The 21,004-nt window shown below is 60.5% G+C and overlaps 1 protein-coding gene across 1 annotated transcript; it reads right to left on the bottom strand.

The window, feature by feature from the left end:
* Positions 1-256: 256 nt before the first annotated feature.
* On the bottom strand, positions 257-20,790 carry FOXO6 (forkhead box O6). Its single transcript, XM_082687142.1, has 2 exons — positions 19,922-20,790; positions 257-2,433 (listed from the first exon to the last, which is right to left on the bottom strand). The coding sequence occupies exons 1-2, from the start codon at positions 20,333-20,335 to the stop codon at positions 1,168-1,170; spliced, it is 1,680 nt and encodes a 559-aa protein (XP_082543268.1). The 5' UTR covers positions 20,336-20,790; the 3' UTR covers positions 257-1,167.
* Positions 20,791-21,004: the final 214 nt, after the last annotated feature.

The following is a 21,004-nucleotide window of genomic DNA, read 5'->3' as shown; positions in this document are numbered from 1 at the left end:
ATTTCCCACAAACCAGAAACTTCCTGCAATGCATATGCTCACAGAAACAGGTGCAGAACTCCACACGGGCACATCGCCAGCGTCCAGAATTCAGTAGGCGCTTAACCAATGTGTGTGAGCAGACAGGCATCAGGGAATGCCGACAGGGACTCAGACACAAAGCCACAATAGGGACGCAGGCACAGGGACACCCTAGGATCCCTGCCAATGACCCTCCTCGGCCACCACCACCATCCCTGCTAGCCCAAGGCGCGGGAAATATTTAAAACAATTTTATTCATGAAAATATGCTGTACAATGCACTCTACACGGCCTCGACACGGCACACACGCACACGCACACGCTGACGGCACGGCCACGGTACACTGCCTACGATATGCGCCGGGGACGCCGCGCCCATAGCCCGCCCCGACCGGACACTTATAAATACGGGAGAGGAGGCAGGACTGGAACGGAGAAAAAGGGGTGTCAGTTTGGGGGTAGATCCGGAGCTGAGGCCTGCTGGAGAGGCTGAGACCAGTACTGGGGGGAAAGGGTTGAAAGGGGGATTAACTCCAACCTGAGAGGAGAGGAGGAGCTAGGGCCTGCCAGGATAGGAAGGAGGGGCTGAACCATGGGATGGAGGGCTCTATGGGGGGTTTGGGGCCGAAGGAAAACAGCTCAGGGTGAACAGCCAACAGGTAGGTGTGCTTCCGGGAGGGGGTTCCTGGCTTGGGGTGGGTGAGGCTAAGACCAGTGGGAAGGTGTCAGCTGGGAATCAGATCCGGAGTCCGGGGTGGGTGATCCATAGCGGTGAGGGCGTCTGCAACTTGACGGTTCGGAGACGCCCCCAGCCCCATGCCACACATCCTGGTTAGAATCCCCGACCACCGCAGCTCATCTGGCTCCTCCCTACTCCCACCCCGCCTGGAATTCCCCCAGGCCTCCTGCCCTGGGGGGCAGGAGGAGCGGGTCTCAGGAGTTGGATCAGGAATGGCAGGCGCCCCGGCCCCGCCCTACCACTTCCCTCCAGCGGTCAGCCTCTGAGGGACGTCTCTAGCAGGCCTGGGGCTGTCTCCCGGATCCTCCCGTGGAGCTGGAATGGGGGATGGGGCCCAGGGAATCAGGACGGGAAGACAGAAGCCCCTTGGGGGCGGGGCGGGGCACCGGGGGCGCGGGAGGCGGCCCTCAGCCCGGCACCCAGCTCTGGTTGGGGGGCGGAGCCCCGGCCAGGCCGGGCGGCGGCGGAGGCAGGGCAGAGTCGAAGTTAAAGTCCATTTCGTCGCTGTCCATGAAATCGTTGAGGATGATGGACTCGACGTCACACTCGAGGCTCCCGCTGAACATGTCGAGGTCCAGGTCGGCGGGGAAGCGGTCGGGCGCGGCCCCCAGCGGCCCGGCGGCCGCCGCCGCGTATGGCCCCGGCAGCGCGTCCAGCAGGAGGCCCCCGGGCGGGGCCCCGAAGGCTGCCGCGTGGCTCGGCGGCGCCAGGCCCGCGGCGCCCGCCTCGCCGGGCAGCGTCATAAGGCTGATGGGGTGGGCTAAGGCACTGCGCGAGGGCACCGGCGGCGCGTACGGGGCCGCGCCCTTGCCGGGGTAGGCGGCGGCCGCGCCCGCCAGCGCCAGCTCCCCCGGCGCACTCAGCACCGGGCCAGGCCTGGGTGCCGGCGGCGGCGGCAGCAGCGCGGGCAGCGCCCCCGGGCGGAAGGGCGCGGCGGCCGGCGCGAAGCTGGCCTGCTTGTTCTCCTGGATGGTCTGCATGGGCAGGCGGCGCAGAGAGCCCAGCGCCGGCGGCCCAAAGCCCCCGCCCCCGCCCCCGCCGTAGGCGCTGCTTTTGCAGCCGCCAAAGTAGGCGGGCGTCCCCGCCCGGGCCCGAGGCCCGTACGCGTCCTGCGCGCCGTCCATCAGGGCTTCGGGCAGCCCCGCGCCGCCGCCGTGCAGGCCCAGCGGGCCCCCCAGCTCGGCCAGGCGGGGCAGCTCCCCGGGGCAGCGCGCTCCTAGCGCAGGTGACAGCGCGCTCGCGGGGCTCGGGTACATGAGCGGCGACGACGGTGCCAGGGCCTCCAGGGCCTCGTCGTCCTCCAATTCGGCCGCCTCCCCGAGCAGGGGTCTCCCGCCGCCGCGGAAGTCTGCCCACGCCTCGTAGTCGTCGCTGGCGTGCGAGGCCGGGCTGGTGGCCCACTTGGCCGCGGCAGGCACGGGCCCCGGGGCTGGCGCGCCCGGGGGACTGTCATCGGGGCTTCGCTCAGGTGCCTGTAGCTGCTTCTTCTTGCTCGCCTTGCCCTTGATGCGCAGGAACTTGGCCCCGTTGTCCATGGACACGGCCCGCCGCCGAGGGGTCTTGCCTGTCTTCCCGCCCTCGGGGTTCAGCATCCACCAGGAGCTCTTGCCTGTGCCCTCATTCTGCACGCGGATGAAACGGGTGTGCAGCGACAGGTTATGCCGGATGGAGTTCTGTGGCCGGAGACAAGGACATGGGTGGGTGGGGGGAAGCGAGGAGGCCATTAGAAAAGAGGAGGAAGTGATTGGAAAGAGGAGAGGGGAATAAAAAGGTGAGAGAGGAGGAGGGAGAAGGGCCAGAAGGGGCAATGGGAGGAAACAGAAAATGATGAAGGGTGAATGGGGTAAAGAGCGGGAGAACAGGCGTTAAGTACCAGGTTGGACAGGAAGACCCACCTTCTACCCCAGAACCTCACCACTCTTCCCTCTCCCCGGCACCCCTTCCCCCCACAGCACAGACCGCCCAGAGGGAGGGGCTAGGGCTTTGGGCCTGGCCTCTCCCCAGGAGGCCTGGCAGAAGCCTGAGGGCTACTCTTAAAGAACTACAGCAAGGCCCCCTCTCCCCAGCTCAGCCAAGCCCCGCCTGGGGCTAGCCAGGCTGCCAGGGCCCCCCAGCAGATTATGTAAGGGCTCATGCCGCCGCGTGGCTCATTTGTCTGCCCCCTCCCTCCCCAGCCTGGCATGGCGCCAGGAGCCCGAAAACCCAGGGCTCCAGAAATCAATCTCGCGGTGACTGATTAAGCCCTGTTTAGAACTAATTGCTCTTTCGTGTGTGGGGAGAATAAATTACCTGCTTTAATTTCGTGTCTTTAAAATGCAACTGCAGGTAGAGAAGACTGTTAACCCTTTGCTGGGAGGGCCTGGCCAGGGGTAGCAGAAAAGGCTGGGGGTCCCTAAGGTGGGTAGAGGCCTGGAACTCTTCTGAAATTTTCCCCAACTCTCCTGAGCTCCTGGGAACCCTAGCAGCCTAGATTCCCAGCAAGCCCCTCAGAGCACATCCATCAGCCATGGGGGACCTCAGACCCCACCTGTGTTCAGTGTCCACTTTCAGGCCAGCCCAGCTCTCCCGCCTGCCCTCCCTTCCTGACCACCTGGAGCAGAGGAGCTCTGCCCCCAAGCCCCTTTCTGGTAGAAGCTTCACAAAGTTGCCACACATCAGGTGGCCTGATCCCTATTTCCAACAAGAAGACCAGGGCTCAGAGAGGTCAAGTGGCTCGCCCAGGGCAGCCCAGTGCCTTCTGCTGTCGCTCGGTACCTTCCTGGGCTCCACCCCTGCCAACCATGCACACACTCTCTTCTAAATTTCTGCCGTGCTAGTCTCTAAAGCTCCCCACGTCACAGCGCACTTTTGCCAAAAAGGTGGGGAGGGGTGGCGGGGCACAGCTTCCACGACCTGCCAGGGCTCTTGACTCAATCTCCTTGAGCCTCAGTGCCTCAGTGAACGCCTCTGACCAAAATGGGCCTGGTTCAGTAACCACCCCAGAAAGCTGTTAGATCACTGTGTGAGGCAATGTGTGCGGGCACGTGGTTGGTGACTGTACGGGGTGCTCCTAAACCCTGGTTAAAGGCCTCACTCTGGCCAGAAGACCACACTTCGAGATCACCCCCCGGACCTGCTTTTTCTCTGCCTCCTTAATACCATGTTCTGGGTATAACTGCGCTAGGCACCAGCCGTCTGGGAAGCTGGCATTACCCCGTCTCACTGCACCAGGGAACAGAGGCCCGGAGGCATGATGTAATTTGCCCAGAGTCCCACAGGCAGCACATGTCAGATAGCACCCCAGACCTAACTCAGCTCATGGACCTACTCCTAACCTATTTGTCTGCCCAGCTCATAACCACTGGTCAGTGAGGGCCCTCTCTCCTGCTTCCTTCCCGTCGGTCTCCAGGAGGGGGGTCCTTCCTGCTGCCTCCCTCACACTCCCAGCTCCAGGTACTGGCCTGACTGTTCAGGCACCCCGCCCGCTCCCTATGGCTGCCACTTTCTGGTCTGGGGAGGTGACAGCTCCAAGGCTCCTCCCAGCGTTGCCCTGCCTGGCTTCTCCTGGGGCCCCTCGAAGAGGGGAGCTAGACCCCCAGGGAGTGGTGCTCCCTCCAGTAGATACCCCCTTCCCACTCCTGCCCTTGCACCTGGCTCCCCAGCCCCTCCTGCACACCTGTGTTCAGAGGCCTCAGGGGCCTCAGTTCTCCCCCAGGGGGCTGTCTGGCTTCTCGGAGGCTCCGCCTCCCAGCTTCTCCAGCTGGAGGTGGGTCAGGCAACACCTCTTTAGCGGTGTCACTGTGTGCCAGCCTGGTTCTGGGGCTGGGGGTGGGGGGGGGGGAGAGGAGAAGGACATCACCAAGTGTCAGCACCCACTCAGTACCTGCTTGTTCAGCCAGAAGGTATCATAAGTCTTTGATCTCATGAATTCTCTCCAGCTCCATACAACTCAGGAATTGTAAACCCTGTCTCCGGATGAGGAGAGTAAGGCTCAGAGTGGTTCAGTAAGCTGCCAGTCCCACCGTTCAGATGGCAGAGGCAGGTACCGATTTCAGGTTCCTCTCACCCGGAGTCCAAAGGACATCACATTCCACCACGGCCGAGAGAACCGAGTCAGGGAATTTCCAAAGAATCTTAGGAAGCCAGGACTCTGGTGCTTCTCAAACTTTCCATGTAAACTATCCCTAGAAGCTGGCAGCATAAGAAGCCTGGGGGCATGCCTCAAGGTCAAAATTTCCTATTAAGTCTTGTGCTTCGTTTTTAGCATTCAGGGGGATTTTGCGTTGCAAAATTGCATCTGAGTTTTCTGAACAGACAAATCATGTTTTTCATGTTTTTCCATGTTTCCATGTTTTCCGTGATTTGTACCAAGAGCCCCCGCTCTGGGCCTGTGAAGGTTTGCACTCTTCTCCACTCTGGTCCCTGCCTGGCCAGGTACCCCTGGGACCCGGAGTCCCCAGCCTGATACCACTGCTGGTCTGACCCAGAAAGGATGGACTTGCCCAAGGTCACCTAGGACCTGGTAGCAGAGAGGGGTTTGAGCACTGGCCTCCTGACCCCTGGCTTGGTGCTCTTCTCACCCCACCAAGCCTCACCTGGGGAGGCCTGTTCATCTCTCCGGGCCTGTCTCCCCGCTTGGGTACTGATGAGAAGTGCCAGCTGTACTCCATGACCTTTTCAATCTGACACTGTAAGTTCTTGAACTCATCCAGTCCACAGGTTTTCAAACTTTTTTTTTTTAAAGATTTTTATTTATTTATTTGAGAGACAGGGAGAGAGAATACCAGCAGTGGGGAGGGGCAGAGGGAGAGGAATGAGCAAGGAGCCCCATGATGCTGGGCTCCATCCCAGGACCCTGGGATCAAGACCTGAGCCAAAGACAGACGCTTCACTGAGCCACCCAGGCGTCCCAAACTTTTTTTTTTTTAATAGTAGAACTCTTTGCAAATGGAATCTAATGCAAAAGGGAGTGTTCCAGACTCAAGCCATCAGGAGCAGGACCGGCTCACACCCCTGGCACTCTCGCAGAAAACCAGGCCCCGGTGGAAGGATGCTGCAGGCCAGGTGGAAGGGACTATAGACGGGACGTCTGGAGGTCTGGAACACCTTGCCCAGGGTCACCTGGAGAGGGAGCCCAGAGCTGGCTAAGGACCTAGGCCTTTGCCTGTGGAGCCAGGCTGGGCACCAGCTGTGTACCTGGGCTGTGGCCCCTGAGGGCAGTCCAGGCCCTGAAGCCCAGTCTGGCTCCTCGGGGCCCAGCCACCTGGTACCACTCAGAGCTCCCAGCCAAGATCCAGAGGCAAGCACAGATCACAGCTCACCCACAGGGCCTCCTGGGAGGCCAGAGGCCACGGAGGAGGTGAGGGAGGCAGAGGAGGGAGACGCCTCTGCCAGGCAGCAGTAACCAGGGCTCCCTCTTAGAGTCGCCTAGCAACCCGCCACCACAGCCACAGCCCTGGCATGCCCAGGCTCCCCTGTGCCCGGAGCTGGGCCCAGCTTCTGGGGCCTCCCGCCTCCCACACCTCCACGCAGGCCTGGGGCAGGTTAACAGGGAGGTCGGGCCTCCCTGATTTGGGAGGGAGGCCATCTCAGGGCAGAGGGAAGGCACAGTTGACTGCATCCACGCCCATCCCACTCTCCCTTGGAACCCGGGATAGAGAGCCTGGGCCCCCGGGGCCTCACCCGCCTGGGAGAGGAGCTGGTGCAGGGGAAAGCACATGGGCTCTGGTGTTGGACCTGGATTTCAGTTTGGGCTCCAAGCACCCCACGAACTGTGCAACTCTGGGGCAACATGCCTTGAACCTCTGTGTCCTCAAAGACCTAACTGCTTCCACGCTTGCCTCCCTACAGCCGTCTCCCACCCAGCAGTCTCACCCACCAAATAGCTTGGGTCACATCCAGGCCTGCCCAGAAACGCTCTGATGCACCCCATCTCAGAGCAAAGAATGACAGCCTTGCCATAACCTGCAAGAGCCTCCATGACCTCTCCGTCTCCTCCCCTAAGCCTGATCTGCTTGATTCCTTTCTCCTGTTCCTTGAAACTGCTAGGCACGGTCCAGCCCTGGGGCCTCTGTCTCAAGGGAAAACTGTTCGCCCAGATACCCCCATCCATCTCTCATCTCTTTCAAGTCCACGTGCAGATAGAATCTTTTGCCTGGAGGCCCATCGTGACCACTCTAACCCTTTGCTCCTCCTCTCTGCCATTTCCTGACCCCCCGACCTGCGCTCAATTTTTCTAGAGCAATAATCACTTTCTTAATCAATAGATAGTTCATATGCATACATTAAACAATTACTATGTAAGTTATATATAAATATATAATTTATTTAGAGTCTGTATTTATTATTTATTGTCTGTTGCCCTTCACATTAGCATATACGCTTCAGGAGGGATTTTTGTCGACAACCTACGTTTTGACCATACCCCTTGTGTGTGATGCGTTCCTGGCATTTAGTAAATGTTCACTGAATGAAGGAATGAGCGAGAGAGAGTGGAGGGGGTAATACTGTGTTGCAGGGAGAATTAAAGGAAACTGGGCAGAGAGAAGGGGACACGGGCAGAATGAGAGACAAGCATGAGTGGAACAAGTCAGGAACAGCCTGATCCACAGAGGGAAGCACAGAGGAGGCTCAGGGCTTCCGTGAGAAATGAGGGACAGCCTCAGGGGGTGGCCGTGCTCCTGCTCCCCCCACTCCAGGGCCCCTCCCCCCTCCCTCCTTCTGGCCAAGACAGACTTGAGTCATCTGGGGCTTGCTGGGGCCGAGGTCTCAGAGAGCCTGTCCCACCGGGGCCAGAAGACACACCAGGAGCCCCAGTGGGGAGAGAACCACTTCAGCCGTGCTGCGGGTGTCCCCCCGCACGGACAGGGTCTGACCCACCTGGTGCGGGCAGCTCATCGATCCAGCAGGACGCCCTCATTTATTCCCAGGACACCCTTCGCCCACGAGTAGTAATGCATTCCTCTGACAGCACAGCCCCATTTATCCAGCACCCCAGTCCCATTTATCCAGCAAGTACAACCTCATTTGCTAACAGCACTCCATTCACCTGACGGGCCCCCTCATCCATCCAGCAGGACACCCTCATTTATCCTCCAAGTCCAAGTCTCTCCTTCTGCCTGCGGTGGGCTGTGTTCTCTGCCGGGGCAACCCGCCCGGTCCGGTGGGACGTCATCTCTCCTACAAGTCCTCTTCATCCCCAGACAGGACAAGCCCATCTATCTCATAATGCAGCCTCACCTTGCCTCCGAGTACCACCTCATTCCCTGACAGTACAACCTCGTTTATCTTCCACTACAACCTCATTTCTCCTCCTCGCACAGCTCCACTCTCTGATAACTCACCCTTCTCGGATCCAGAGCCTGCCAGAGCCCCCAGCGCAGGCGGTGGGGAGGGCGGGGGAAGAACGTGGAGAGAAGAGTGGTCTCACCAGTCCAGTTCCCTGCCTACAGAGGGCTGCCTGACACTATGACTCGGACCCATATCCACCCACACCAAAAGGGCCCACGGACTCAGGAGTTCTGCACTGCCCGGTCCAGCCAGAGCCCACCATGACCCCACTTTCCATTCTGTCCCCTCTAGGGGTCAAAAGGGCCCCCAGGATTGATTGCCTTCAGCTCCCCAGCAGGGAAAAGATCCCACCTGATTTGATTTGCAACTTTGGCTGATTTCTGTGGCCTGGATACTCCCATCGCAGCCAATTTTAAGCTGCTAGCATGACATCACTGAGTACAGAACTGGGAAGAAGTGTGCAGGCCCTTCTGAGCCAAGGCAAGCCAGCCTGAACACACCACTGGGGTGTGCTTCAAATACCAAGGCGGGAGAAGGACACCACCTCCCCATGCCAGACCCAGACTAGGTTCTTTAGATGCAGTCCTGGTAGCCATAGTGCAAACAGGGGCCCCTCTTGTCCAAAGAGGGGAAAGTGGGCTCGGGAGAGTTCAATGACACCTAAGACCACAAAGCTGGGCAGTCCTGGAGCCAGGTCTGAGTCTCAGAGCGGTTGGGCTCCAAAGCCAGAGCTCTTCCTACCCCCTCCCCCAAAGTGGCAGGGGACATGGTCCCACCCACCTCAATGGCCACCCCCTCCCACCCGGGGTTCACAAGCCCTAGCTTCCTGGCTTTCATCAGAGGCAGGAGACCCAAGTCTTGTGTGTCCCCACCCACCACAAGTCCTGTGCAACCTCCTGGCCTTCCGGACATCTGGGGAATTCCAGGACTTGTCAATTCAGTCCTAGGACCTGTACCCATCCGCCCAATCCCAAAGCTAGGCACCGACACCCCTCCAGGTTCCATCACTCTCCAAGGTTCAGCCCAGCGCCCGTCTCAGGAAGCAGGCCTTGCCTGCCCACACAAGAACTCTCCGAGCCTGTACGGCCTATCACCCCCATTCCCTTTCTGCCCACCAGGGCTCCAGCCACCCTGGATGTCTTACACTGTCTTATACAGACAGGCCTCTGCACACTCGGCTCCCACTGCCCCTCCTTCCCTCTCTGCTTGACCAGTTCTGCTGCTCCAGCAAGTCGAGCTCTGTGTCATCTTTCTATTTCCCTCTGCAAGTCCCAAAGGTAGTAGCTCCCACCTCAGTGCCATGGCAGAAATATAACCCCAAACCTGAGGACAACTGGGCACACGCTGGCCTCCCCACTTGAACTTCGCAGGGAAACTCCCGGCTCACAGTTAGTCCACACATGCCACGGAGCGCTCGGCAGCCGTGAGCCTCTCTGGCCTGGCAATTCTCTGCCCTTTCTGTTCAGCAAAACCTCAGGCCAGAGCTCCAGGCCTCACCTTCTCCCTCCTGCCTTCCCCTCCAGTTCCTGCTGCCTCTGCCACCTCCCTGCTTTTCCTCAGTGCTTCCAGACTCCTCGGGAGAATTCAGGTAAGGAAGGAAGGCAAGAAACTACCGTTTACTGAACATTCATTATGTGCTGTGCACCGTGCTGGCACCACACTTGAAATCTCACTGTCTTTTGAACAATCCTCTGCGTTGGTGTAGTGTGCCGATTTTACTGATTTTACTGAGGAGAAACTGAGGCTCCAAAAGACGAATGGGGCTGCCCAAGATCACGTGGTGGAAGTGGTGATGTGGGAAGGAGTTCACACCCAGGGCCCTTGCCCTGCCTCCCACCTTGAGATGCCTCAAAGGAGGATCCCAGGCCAGAAAGAAGCTCCAGGGGTGGGCCTGGGGCAGTCCCCACTGGCTCATCAAATCCTCCAAAGACTCTTTCCTCCTTCATCCAAGATTAACGGGGATCCCTAAATGCAAAGCCATCCAGAGCCCTCCCTATCACTCTTCAATCGGAGCCCTGTCCTTCCCTCTGCAAGCATCACCTCCATAGACCCCTGCCCCAGGCCCTGGGAGCAGCTGCAGTGACCTCACCCCGCCCTGCCCTGGGCCCAGCTCTGGGGAGGGCCCAGCAGCTGTGCCCCAGCCCTGTAGGCTGGCTCCTGGGGGGAAAAGAGGCAGAGTGGGCATGGCGCCAAGAGAACCATCTGCTCTCCCAGGGGCATGGCCACCCGCACAGACACTGGCCTCGCCCCCAGGGACTGCCCTTGGCCCTCTGTCCCTATGCCAAGGGGCTCCAGGATCCCCAGGCAGCCCACCCAGACCGGGGCACCCGCCCTCATCTGCCATCTGTCTTCTGGATTCTGAGAGGTCCTTGCAGGACATGTTGGAGCATGAACGTCCCCTGAAAAATGGACAAGTGCTCAGGGTAAGCTCTGGGTGTAGAGGCCAGAGGCCAGGGCTGGGTGTGCTGAGCGCCCGCGTGCCCCAGCCCCAGCCCCAGCCCCAGCCTAGCTGCGCTAAGAGCCTGAGATCCCCTGGGGGGAGGGGGCCTCCATCCCCTCACATCTGCTCAGCTGGCAGGTGCCTCTGGCAGAGGGCGAGCCCCCTTCCCCCACAGCCCCAGCTCAGGTTACAGAGAAGGCAAGGCCAGCAGAGGACAGGGGGAGGGGACAGACAGGGTGGAGGAGGCTGCAAGGCTTCCCAGAGTGGTGGGGGAGGGGAATTTCGGATCTCTAGATGGGACTCAGAGCCAGAGAGGGAAGGGCCATACCCAAGGTCACACAGCCTCCCAGTGGACAAAGAGGAGACCTCATCCAGGGGCAGGCAGCCCTGGGTTCAAGGGTGACCTTGAGCAAACCGCTGCCTTCATCTGTGAAAATACGGAGCCTAAAACCTGCCTGCTAGCCTCCCAAGGCCAGGAGGAAGACTCTGTTGGCAAGAGAACGGTGGGTCAAGCTAGGGGCAGGTGGAAGCTTGGACATCCTGAAGAGCTGACACCTCAGGGACAGAACAGGAGGCCTTAAAGGAAGGACCACTTGCCCCCAACACACACACACACACACACACACACACACACACACACACACTAACACGAGTCAGTGTCTCTCAAGGATCAGGGCCCAGGATCCCCACCCCACACAGCAGTGGGGAAGGGCTTCCTTTCCTCTCCCAGAGCAATGTACAACACAGTAAGGATGTTTGCTAGGATTTCTTGGGGACCTTATATGTAACTCTCCTGTAATTCTCACCACAAAGCTTGGGCATAAGTCCTATTATCATCCCATTTTGTAGAGGAGAAAACAGGCTCAGTTGCCCAAGGCCACACAGATGGTGAGCGGCCATTCTAGCTCCTCCCTTCTGCCTCCAGGACTCCTAACCGCACCACAGTCTCACCTCTAACATCCCTCGGGTCCCAAAGGGTCTGCATCGCACCTCAGGCCTGCTTCTCAGACTCTCTGGACTTCTACCCTCTACACACCTTCTCCCTTGTACCCCAGTGCCAGGCCCACACTGCGTGCCCAAGCTAGTCTTGCCCCCTGTCCACACCACTTCAGAATGATCTTTCTGCCTAGATCATTCCTCAGCTTGGAGTGCCAGCTCCCTGGCCTGGTCCTCAAGACCATTCCCTTCAGTCCCCTGCTTGCTTCCCCAGCCTCAAGTTCTGCTGTGCTCTGACCAACAGAACTGGACCCCATGGGCTCCTAAAGAGTCCTGAGGGTTTGACCTCCTTTCTCTGGCTCCCCTCCCCCCACTTCCTAATACCCATTATTTGGCCTTCCCTCATGACCCTGAGCAATCTTCAATCCCCAAGTCCAATTCAGGAGACCTCATCTTATCTCCCCAGCTTGACCTGTGGGTCACTCAAGGTCAGGGAGCCAGTTTGGTTCCTCTCAGCTGCACTGTAGTGGGTGGCTGACAGGTGTAAGTCTGGACTAAAGTGAATGGAGAAAGCTGTCATCAGCCTTGGGCCTGAAGATGAGGTGAGGAAGGAGGCAGCGAACACCACAGCACATTGGTCTGGACTTGCCCTTGGGGAGCTCTGTGTGAGAGAGGGAGCCATGTGCCCCTGGAGCAATTCCTCCCCCACCCCTCAACCCCAAGACTGGAAGGCTCAGGGCCAAACTCTAAGACAGAGCAGAGAGACATGATGGGAATGGGGGGGCGGTGGTTTGGGTCGGGGGAGGCCTGGCAGGGAGTGAGGGGTGTGTGTGAGCTTGGATTGACCTGGCCTGAACACTGGGCTAGGGAAGAATTAGCCCCAGGAGTTTTATTTCTGTCACTTACAGCAGGATACAGTAAAAGCCACTTTCCTTCTCCAGCCTTAGTTTCCTCCTAGAACAGGGAAAGTCACAGTAGCGACTTCACAGGGTGCCGCAAGAATTAGAAGAAAGCATGTGTATAATGGTAGCCGACGGCTGAATCCTGGGCTAGCATAGTTCAGTGGGGCTGATTCAAGGGTCAGAACAGCGGAGTGATGTGGCTGGAGAAAATGATTGGGAGCAGGGGGCCAAGGCCTTGAATGTCATGCCAGGTGAGGCCCCCGGACGGGATCCTATAGGGATAGCACTGCGCTGGACACACAGGGAGCTATCCGAGAAGAGGGGCTGTGACTCTCAGGTCCTTATTGGGCCAGTTCCAGATGCTTGCTGAGTCTTTATTCCACAACGAATCCTCCTGCAGCCAAAGGCCCTCAGTGGCATTGGGCATCTGCCCCAGCGGCCAGCTCCATCCTCTCCAACTGTGTTCTACACAGCGCGACTCCTGAGACAGGAGGGGTACGGTGCTAGGGCTGGGGAATCCGGTGTTAAAGCTGACTGCATGGCCTATAATTCTCTGGAGGACCCAAATAGAGTGAGGAGGAGGGGAAGGGGCTCCACCGGGGTAGCCTACTTAGAGAAGAAGCTGGTCTACACTGGGAGCAGAAGGGAGGGACAATCAGGAGTCTGGGACACCACCACGAAGGCATTGGCTCAGAATCTAGGTCCATCAGTAGACAGACCTATTAAAATCAGACCCTCTGAGGGTCTGAGATGGGAACTAGAAAACTCTTATTTAAAAGCTTCTAGGTGACTCTGATCATTAACCAGTTTTGCCAACAATGAAGGATTTGAAAATAGGCAGGAATTCTCGGAGAGATGTGGTGGGTTCCAGAATCGCCTGGGAGGTGGGCCTGCATTCAATCCACCCGAGCACCCAGTCCAGTTTCTGAGGGGTGGCCCAAGGGGTCAGTCCAAGAGTCAGGAGCTGCCTCAATGAACATCTGACAAAGGCAGGGCGTGAGAGGTGTCAAAGTGACAAAGCGATGGGTCCCTGAGATCACGGGCAGCGCAGAAAGCAGGAGGGAGGGGAGGGCCCGGCCAAGGCCAGCTGAGGGCCCAGGAGTCCATACAGAGCTGTCCAAGCCTGGCGGGCTCCCAGGGGGACACTGAGGAGCCCCTGAGGATTCTGGAGCATGAGAGAGCCTTGGGGCAGGAGGGCTGGTGTTCATAGGGCTGAGACCACACGGCATTGGGAGAAACAGGGGACAGACAGGTTTGTGTCTAAATCAGGCTCAGCCTCATCCTGGCTATGCTGCCCTGGCCCAGTGACTTCACCCTTCTTGGCCTCCATTTCCTCAACTGCAAAATGGGGCTATTAACACATATCTGGCAGGGTCCAGGGAGGATGTAAAAAGAGAAAGTATGTGAAGTGCCCAAAGGCCTAGCACCCAGACGTTAATTCTCTTAATTCTGGTTCCCCTTCCCACAAGAGGCAACCCCCTTAGAGACCAGAGAGGTTTCTCTGCAAAGAGGGAGGCCCCAGGGGGAGGGTGTGGGAGGCCCCTCCCCCACACGCCACCTGGCCCCCCTCCCACCTCCACATATGGGTTGGGGGGTGGGAGAGGCAGCAAACAGCCAAACCCTCCCAAACAGGAGTTGGTTTCCATGGTAACCAGGGTGCCAGGAGGAAGGGGGGGCCGCTCCAGATCCAGCTGTCCCCCTGCACACCCTACTCAGGCCCCAGAGCCTTAGTTAGTGCCCACCCAACACCCTGCACCCCCCAACTGTCTGCTCTGGGGGCCCACTGAGACTGCCATGAGCACTCTCTTTATTGTGTCCAAAGTCCATTTGCCACCTGGGTATTGCCAGGGTCAGAGTAGGCATTCCCAAGCAGAAGTCCCAAGTTCAAGTCCATCCACACCTGTAATCACATGCTTGCACCCCTGAGAAGTCCCATCAGTATGTTGTGCCCTGGGTCCCAACTAAGCCCTCACAGCTCCTTGAACCAGAGTGTTGGTTGGTTACAGACTTCAAAGAACCAAGGATCCAGTTAAGGCCCTTTGGACACCAATCTCATCGGGGATCAGAATGGGAAAGACTTTGCTCCAGTTCACACACACCAGATCAGGCTCCCTTAGGGGGGCTCTGTGGGTGCTCTGTCCACCCTCAAAGGCTCTGGACTCTGCAACTCCAGCGGACCCAAACAGCTGAACCAACACACCAGGAGAGGAGCTCAGCTCCAGGGGGTTGGACAGCTGCCAGGGAGAAGGAAGGAAGTGCTAACAACTTTTAAGACCTGTCTGGCAACAGAATGGGCAGCCCCAGAGGCCAGTGTGCTCAGTCATTACGGTGTGTGAGAAGGGGACTGAGCTGGGCAAGGAGGCGTGCAAGGTAGTGTTGGGTTCCATGACTCCCCACTTCCTCTAGAGATGTGAAATCGGATTTGGAGGTGGAAGGAGTGAGCCCCAATGCATGACCTGTCTCCCACGTACCCACCCCCTAGTTGGGAGGCAGTCTCACAGGCTGCACATAGGGAGGGGCTGCTGGTGAGCCGTCCACAAGGTAAGGGAGACAGTGAGGGGAAGAGGGGCCTCCCCTGGCTATAGCCAGTACACCTATATCCTAGAAGCTTATGGCCACACCCAGTTCATGACCACCACTGCCTCGCCCCTCACAAGACCCAGACAGAGGGGCTTCCACAGCCCCCAAGACCCCGTGTGGCGGCCACCACCAGCTGCCACTTGAAGACAAGACTCTGGATTGCAAGGAACAGGCCTGCACCCTTTCAAAACCCAAACACAAGCCCTATCCTCCAGCCCCAGTGGCACAGAAAAAGTTTGAGTTTTGGGGCCAGAAGGGGGTTCGATTCTCAGGGCAGACACTTCCTAAGGCTGTGACCCCAGGGCAAGTCCCTTCTTCACTCCGGAAGATCGGGATGCTAATACGCACCCCCCACCCCAAACATGGTGGCCAGGATGTGAAGGGATCTGCGCTGGGCTAGGGGGCGCCTCTTTCCAGGCCCTCGAGCCCTCCCAGGCCCTGCCAGAAGCCCCCAACTCCAGTCAGTCCTGAAGCTGAAGTCCTCTGGGTGTGCAGAGAGGGGGGCCCCCAACCCACAGAAAGTGGGGGCTGGGGGGTGCTGAACTTTCGAACCCGCAAACCCCCCGCGCCGTTCATTACCTTAACACGAGTTAAAAATAACCGTCTCATCTCTTTAAATTAGTCTGTCTGCAATTACCGCCTGGCACGGCGCTGCCCGCCATCGTCCCGCTGGAGCGGCGCCAGGTGGCAGGCGGGGCCCTCACCCTGTCTGTCCGTCTGTCTGTCTGCCTGCCTCCCCATCCCTCCTTCTCCCCGCAGCTACCCTAGGGGCCTCCCCGCGACCCAGACTCCGGCGCTCCCCAAGTGGCGCAGGGAGGGGGCCGGGCCTGGGGCTGGCTGGCGGGAGCGCGGGGGCCGGCGGAGAGCAAGAGGACTGGGGTGGGGGCTCCGGAGCAGGGCGGCGGGGGAGGGGCGCCGGGAGGCCCGGGAAGCCGGAAGGGCCCGCAGCGCGCCAGCGCTCGTGGGTGGGTGTGAGCAGGTGGCCGTGGGAGTCTGCCGGGCGTGCCAGCAACTGTGCCAGGAGCGGCTGGCACGGGCTCGTGCCCAGGAGGCGGGCAGCTGCCAGCCCCCCGCTCGTGCGCGGCGGGGGGTGAGGACACCCCCCAACCGGGGCTCACACCGCCTCCTCCCGCACCCCCACCAACCCTTGGGGCTGGGGATCCCCGGAGGACAAAGAAGGAGGAGGGAGCCCTGCTGGAGCAAGCTGGAGGGAGGAGAGAAGGGGGAGCCCTCTGCACTCACATCCACTGCTCAGCCTGGCTGTCAGAGGACCCTCCTCTTGACCTGTGACTCAGTCCCTCCTACCACCCCACCTAAGACCTGCTGCCCAGCCTGGGCCAGATGGGGGTAGCACCCTCCCTCCAGATCCCATCCCCCAACCGCAGAGCAGCTCCAGGCCCTGAGGGAGAAGGGAAGTCCCCATCCACTGTGCTCCTCCCCCATCAAGCCTGGGGACAGGAATGGGAGGTGCCCAGGCCTGGCCTGGGAGCTCCCAGGGGAGCTGGCAGCCAGGAAACACAAAAGCAGGCAGAATAACTCCAGGGGCGCTAAGTGGAAGGAGCACCAGGACCCAGAGCAGTCTGGAAGGCTTCCTGGAGGAGTCCTGTTGCTAGGCAAGGTGGGGCTGGAGCATCTGGGAGGAAGTGGGAGGCTCTACCTGGATGTCTGACCTCCACACTTTTAGGACACCGAAGAGGGAGGGGAACCTCCTGTCTCGGCCCTCACCCAGGGCCTGGAGACCCTCTGTCCTAAGAGAAACACTAGCAGCCTCTTCGGCGACGGTGGAGTTCCCAGCACCAAGGCCAGGCTTGAGGCTGTTGGGGGTCCTGCACCTGCTGCTGATCTGGCCTCCTCCTGTTCCCATCAGCAGCACCTCTACCTCCCCGGGCCCCAGGTGGGACCACAGGGTGAAAGCCAAGCACCTGGGCCCTTCCTGATCTGGCCCACTCCCATGCCACCTCCCTGCCATTCCTAGGAGCCGCCCAATCCTCTAGTCTCCTACAGTTCTGCCTCCTTGCCCTTGCATCTCCAGTCAACGTCCCTTGAGAGACTTTCTCACACATTCGGCCCCCAACGAAGACAGCCCAGATCAAGTGCCACCTTCTCTGGGAGAGTTTGCCTGGGCTCCCAGGGGATCTAACCCGCCTTCCCTGTACCTCCCCTACCTCCGGCCCTTCCTGGCTGTAAAACACACAGCCTGGGTGTGGAGCCCTGATGCCTCCTGAAGGCAGGTCTGAGGCCTTCCCCTTTGGTCCTCCACCCTCCCTCTAACACAGGGCTCTCGGTATATCCCAGGGATTCAGGTCCACACTTATGTGGGGGAGGGGAGGGAGGAAGGAACAATGGGCCCCAGCCCCAGGCCTGGCCCCAGAGGTATACCACAGCCTCCACACCCTCTGCTAAAGCACAGGCTGGCTGGGGCTGGGGCTGGTCCCTCCACCAGTTCTCTGGAGGGACTGAATGGGAATGGGGGCAGGGGTAGGAATGAGAGGAGAAAAAGGATTGGGGGTGGGGTAGAATGGGAAAGGCCAGAGGTCCCTCTGAGCAGCCCTCCTCTAGTGTCTGGGTGGTCTCAGCCAGGCCCTGGGATGGGAGCCCAAGCCTCAGGCTCCCTCTCCAAGGCCCCAGCCCAGGACCAGCCAGGGCACCTTCCTTCCTGAGCCAGGTGCAGGGAGAACTAGTGTGTCCCCAGCAGCGTGGTGCAGTGGAAACCACCTCCAAGGGCCAGGCAGGAGACGGGCGGCCCTCGCCCAGCACCTGCAGCTCACCAACAACCTGAGGAGTTCCATCCCCTTCTGGGGCCTCGGGCTCCCTGTTGTCCGAGAAATGAAGTCTGGGGACTAAATTATCTCCAAGCACGTTCCCAGTCACATTCTAGGATTTAGACCTGCCCCAGTTCAAAAGCTGTCTGTGTCCCCCTCCCACACCCAGTGCCAGCAGGATACTATTCCAGAGGCTGTGTGGGGCCTTGGAGGGAGATACACCTGGATTGGAGTCCAGCTCTCCCATTACTGACTGTGCGACCTTGGGCAGTTCACTCCTCCACTCTGCGCCTCAGTGCCCAGCTCTGTGAACGGTGACAGTGAAACCTACCTCAAGAACTGCTGAGAGCATTAAGAAGACAACTAGCACAAATGCCTGAAGGTGGCTGACACCAGGCCCCTGGCAGCCCCTGGATGCCCTGGCTTGGCCCTGAGACCTTCATGAACTGCAGTTCTCCCTCAGCTTCTGGTCTCACATCTTCTCTTGCCATCTTCCCCCACCATTCCTTGTCCCTCAAGCTCAAGTGGGGCTCCACCCCCTACAGGAAGCCCTCTTGGCTTACTCTGGCCCACAGCACCCTCCCCAGCCTCTCCACCCTCTGCACCAGCCACCCGTTCCTTCACACTCTCACCAGACATTCACCCATGGCTCCTCGGTGCCAGGATCTATGCTGGGTGCCATGGGCAGGGAGACTGCTCTGCCACTGCCACTGTCTTCTAATGGTTGGGTGGGGAGGGGAAATGCGACAGGACACAAAAGACTGAGCCCTATCACAGGCAAGGAGAGGACCAGGGAAGAGGAAGTCCTTAGCTAGCTAAAAAGGGTCAGGGAAGGCTTCCTGGAAGAGGCATCTGAACTTGTGATCTTGAAGACAAGAAATACATCTACAGGGAGAAGTGAAAGGTGGGAGAGTGTGTGCGGACAGGGACGGGGGTGGGAGCAAATCCCAAGGGCAGTACCCACTTAGGAGGAATAAGTGTTCTCAGTGGGAGCTGAACCAAGAAGATGGGAGACTCACGGGTGCTTCTCCAACCTGTACCTCCACCCTGTAGTGGCCAGAGAGAGCCAGAGAAGATGCCAGCATGAAGCCTGAGAGCCATGGGCCACCAGGTCAGAGTGCTGTGGCCCCTACAATGCAAAGCACTGGACAACCAGAGCTGCTCATGTCTACCAGCCTCCCCTCCTCCTCTGGCACCCCTCCTTCCGCTGACCTGTCTGCAGCCACTACCAGGCACTGCTCCCTCCCTCCATGTAGGCATGCCTCCCTTGCAGAGACCCCTCTCCCACAGGAAGCCTAACAGCTCCCAGGCCCTAGGCACAGACCCCTCCCTCTCCCCCAAACCTCCTCCTCCTCCTGCAAAGGCATCGACTATCCCCATTCCCCAACGAGATGGTCAGAGGAGGGTCTGGAGGCTACAATCCAGTCAAGCCCTTGTCCTCTCCCAAGATGGCTCCCCCCTTTCCACTGGATGGCACTGAGGCCTCCCTAGGGTGCCCCTGCCCCTCCCCTCCCCCCAAATGCATCTGGGCTCAAAAAGCCAGGGAAATGGAAGCCAGACAGCCTAGGGTGGGAAGAGACAGATCCCCAGCACTCAATAGCCTGCCTTCATACCGGCAGAGGTCATCCCCAGCCCACCATGCTGATCCAGGGAAAGGGGGACAGCAGCTGCCCCACGGAGAACTCAGATTCCAGGTCACCTGACCAAGTTCCCCACCCCAGCCTGGCTGGTGCCCTAGGGTGAACTCTTGGCACCACAGGAAGAAGGGTTCAGGGTTGCACTCCTTGCCCTGGGGCCAGCTCCAGGGAAGGTAGTGGGAAAGATCTGGGGAGAAGGCAGGCACTGGCCCCAGGCCATTATTCCAGCTCTTTAAGAAGGGTGCCCGGGGGGAAGAGGGTAAAACAAGAGTAACACACAAAGCAAACTCGCGGGGTCTCAGAGGGGGCCCCTAATATCCGAGGTCTCCCAGTCGGTTCCTCTGCCACGCCGCCGTGGACAGGGTGGGGGTGTCCCTCGGAGGTGCCTCAAAGTGGCAGTCCCTTGTCACCTCACCAGACCTCCCACCCTGCATCCTGAGCACGCACACAGCTGCTCCCAGCACGCCCCCGCCTGTCTGCGGGCCGGCCCCACTCCCCAGGCACACACTCTGTGACCCCTAGGGGTGCCCCAGGGCCTCCCTCCCGACGGCTCGTCGGGGCCCCGGACGCACCTCGCAGCCCCAGGAAGCCCTAGCCGGCGACCCCAGCCCCCCTCCCCAGCCGGACGCTCCCACCTTCCAGCCGGCCGAGCTGTTGCTGTCGCCTTTATCCTTGAAGTAGGGCACGTAACGGACCATCCAGTCGTAGATCTGCGAGAGCGTGAGTCGCTTGTCCGGGGCGCTCTCAATGGCTTTGGTGATGAGGTCGGCGTAGGACAGGTTCCCCCACGCGTTCCGCCGGGAGCTCTTCGCTTTCCGCAGCGGTCCGACCTCCGCGCCCAGCGGCGGCGCTGGGGCCATCGCCGGGGCCGTCGCCCGGCGCTCCGGCCCGCAGTCCTCGGCGCCCTCTGCCACCCCTGAACCCAGCGCTCCGTCCTCGTCGCCGGCCAAGTCGGGCTGCGGCAGGGGCCAGGTACACGAGCGCGGCCGGCTCTGCGGCGCGAAGTCCGGGTCCACGTCCACCTGATGCGCTCGCAGCTTCGCAGCCATGGTCCCGCCCGGCTCGGGCGAGGAGGGGAGGGAGACTCCGCGGAGGGTGGGCGGGCGGCTCCGGGATCTGCGCGCCCCGGGGAGGCCCGCGGGAGGGGTCCCTGGCGGCGCCGGCTCAACCGCGGGGCGCCATGGGCCGGGACGCGGAGACAGGGGGCTGGACGCGCTGGGAATCCCGAAGGGAGGGAAAGATGGGGGCAGCGAGGGAGCGGCGGCCCCGGAGCCCGGCGGGCACACACCTCGCCCAGCTCCGCTTCTAGCACCTGCCGCCTGCTTGCGCCTGCAGCCACCACCGCCACCGTCGCTGCCGCCGCTCCCCCGGCGCCGGCCCCGCGCGCGGGCCCCGCTCTCCCGGGACGAGGCCGGATTGCACCATGCCGGAGCCCGAGCCCGTGCCGGAGCCCGCGCCACCGCCGCCGCCGCCGCCCCGTGAATGCCGCCGCCGCCGCTCCGGCTCCAGCGCCAGCTCCCGCGCCTGCCGCGCTCAGCGCCGGCTGCACCTCTGGATGGGCGGGGGACGGGGAGGGGGCGGGCCCGGCGCGGGAGGGGGCGGGGCGTGCCCGCCCGCGGCCACGGAATCCTCTGCCTGCCGGGGTGCCCCGCCTGCGGGCTGGGGGTTGGGGCGCGGGGCTCCCTGCTCCGGGCGACCCCGCCGCAGCCCCTGTGCGC

Source organism: Mustela nivalis (assembly GCF_964662115.1).
Source record: "Mustela nivalis genome assembly, chromosome: 10".
NCBI classification, from domain to species: Eukaryota; Metazoa; Chordata; class Mammalia; order Carnivora; family Mustelidae; genus Mustela; species Mustela nivalis.
This window is presented reverse-complemented; position numbering and strand designations above follow the sequence as displayed.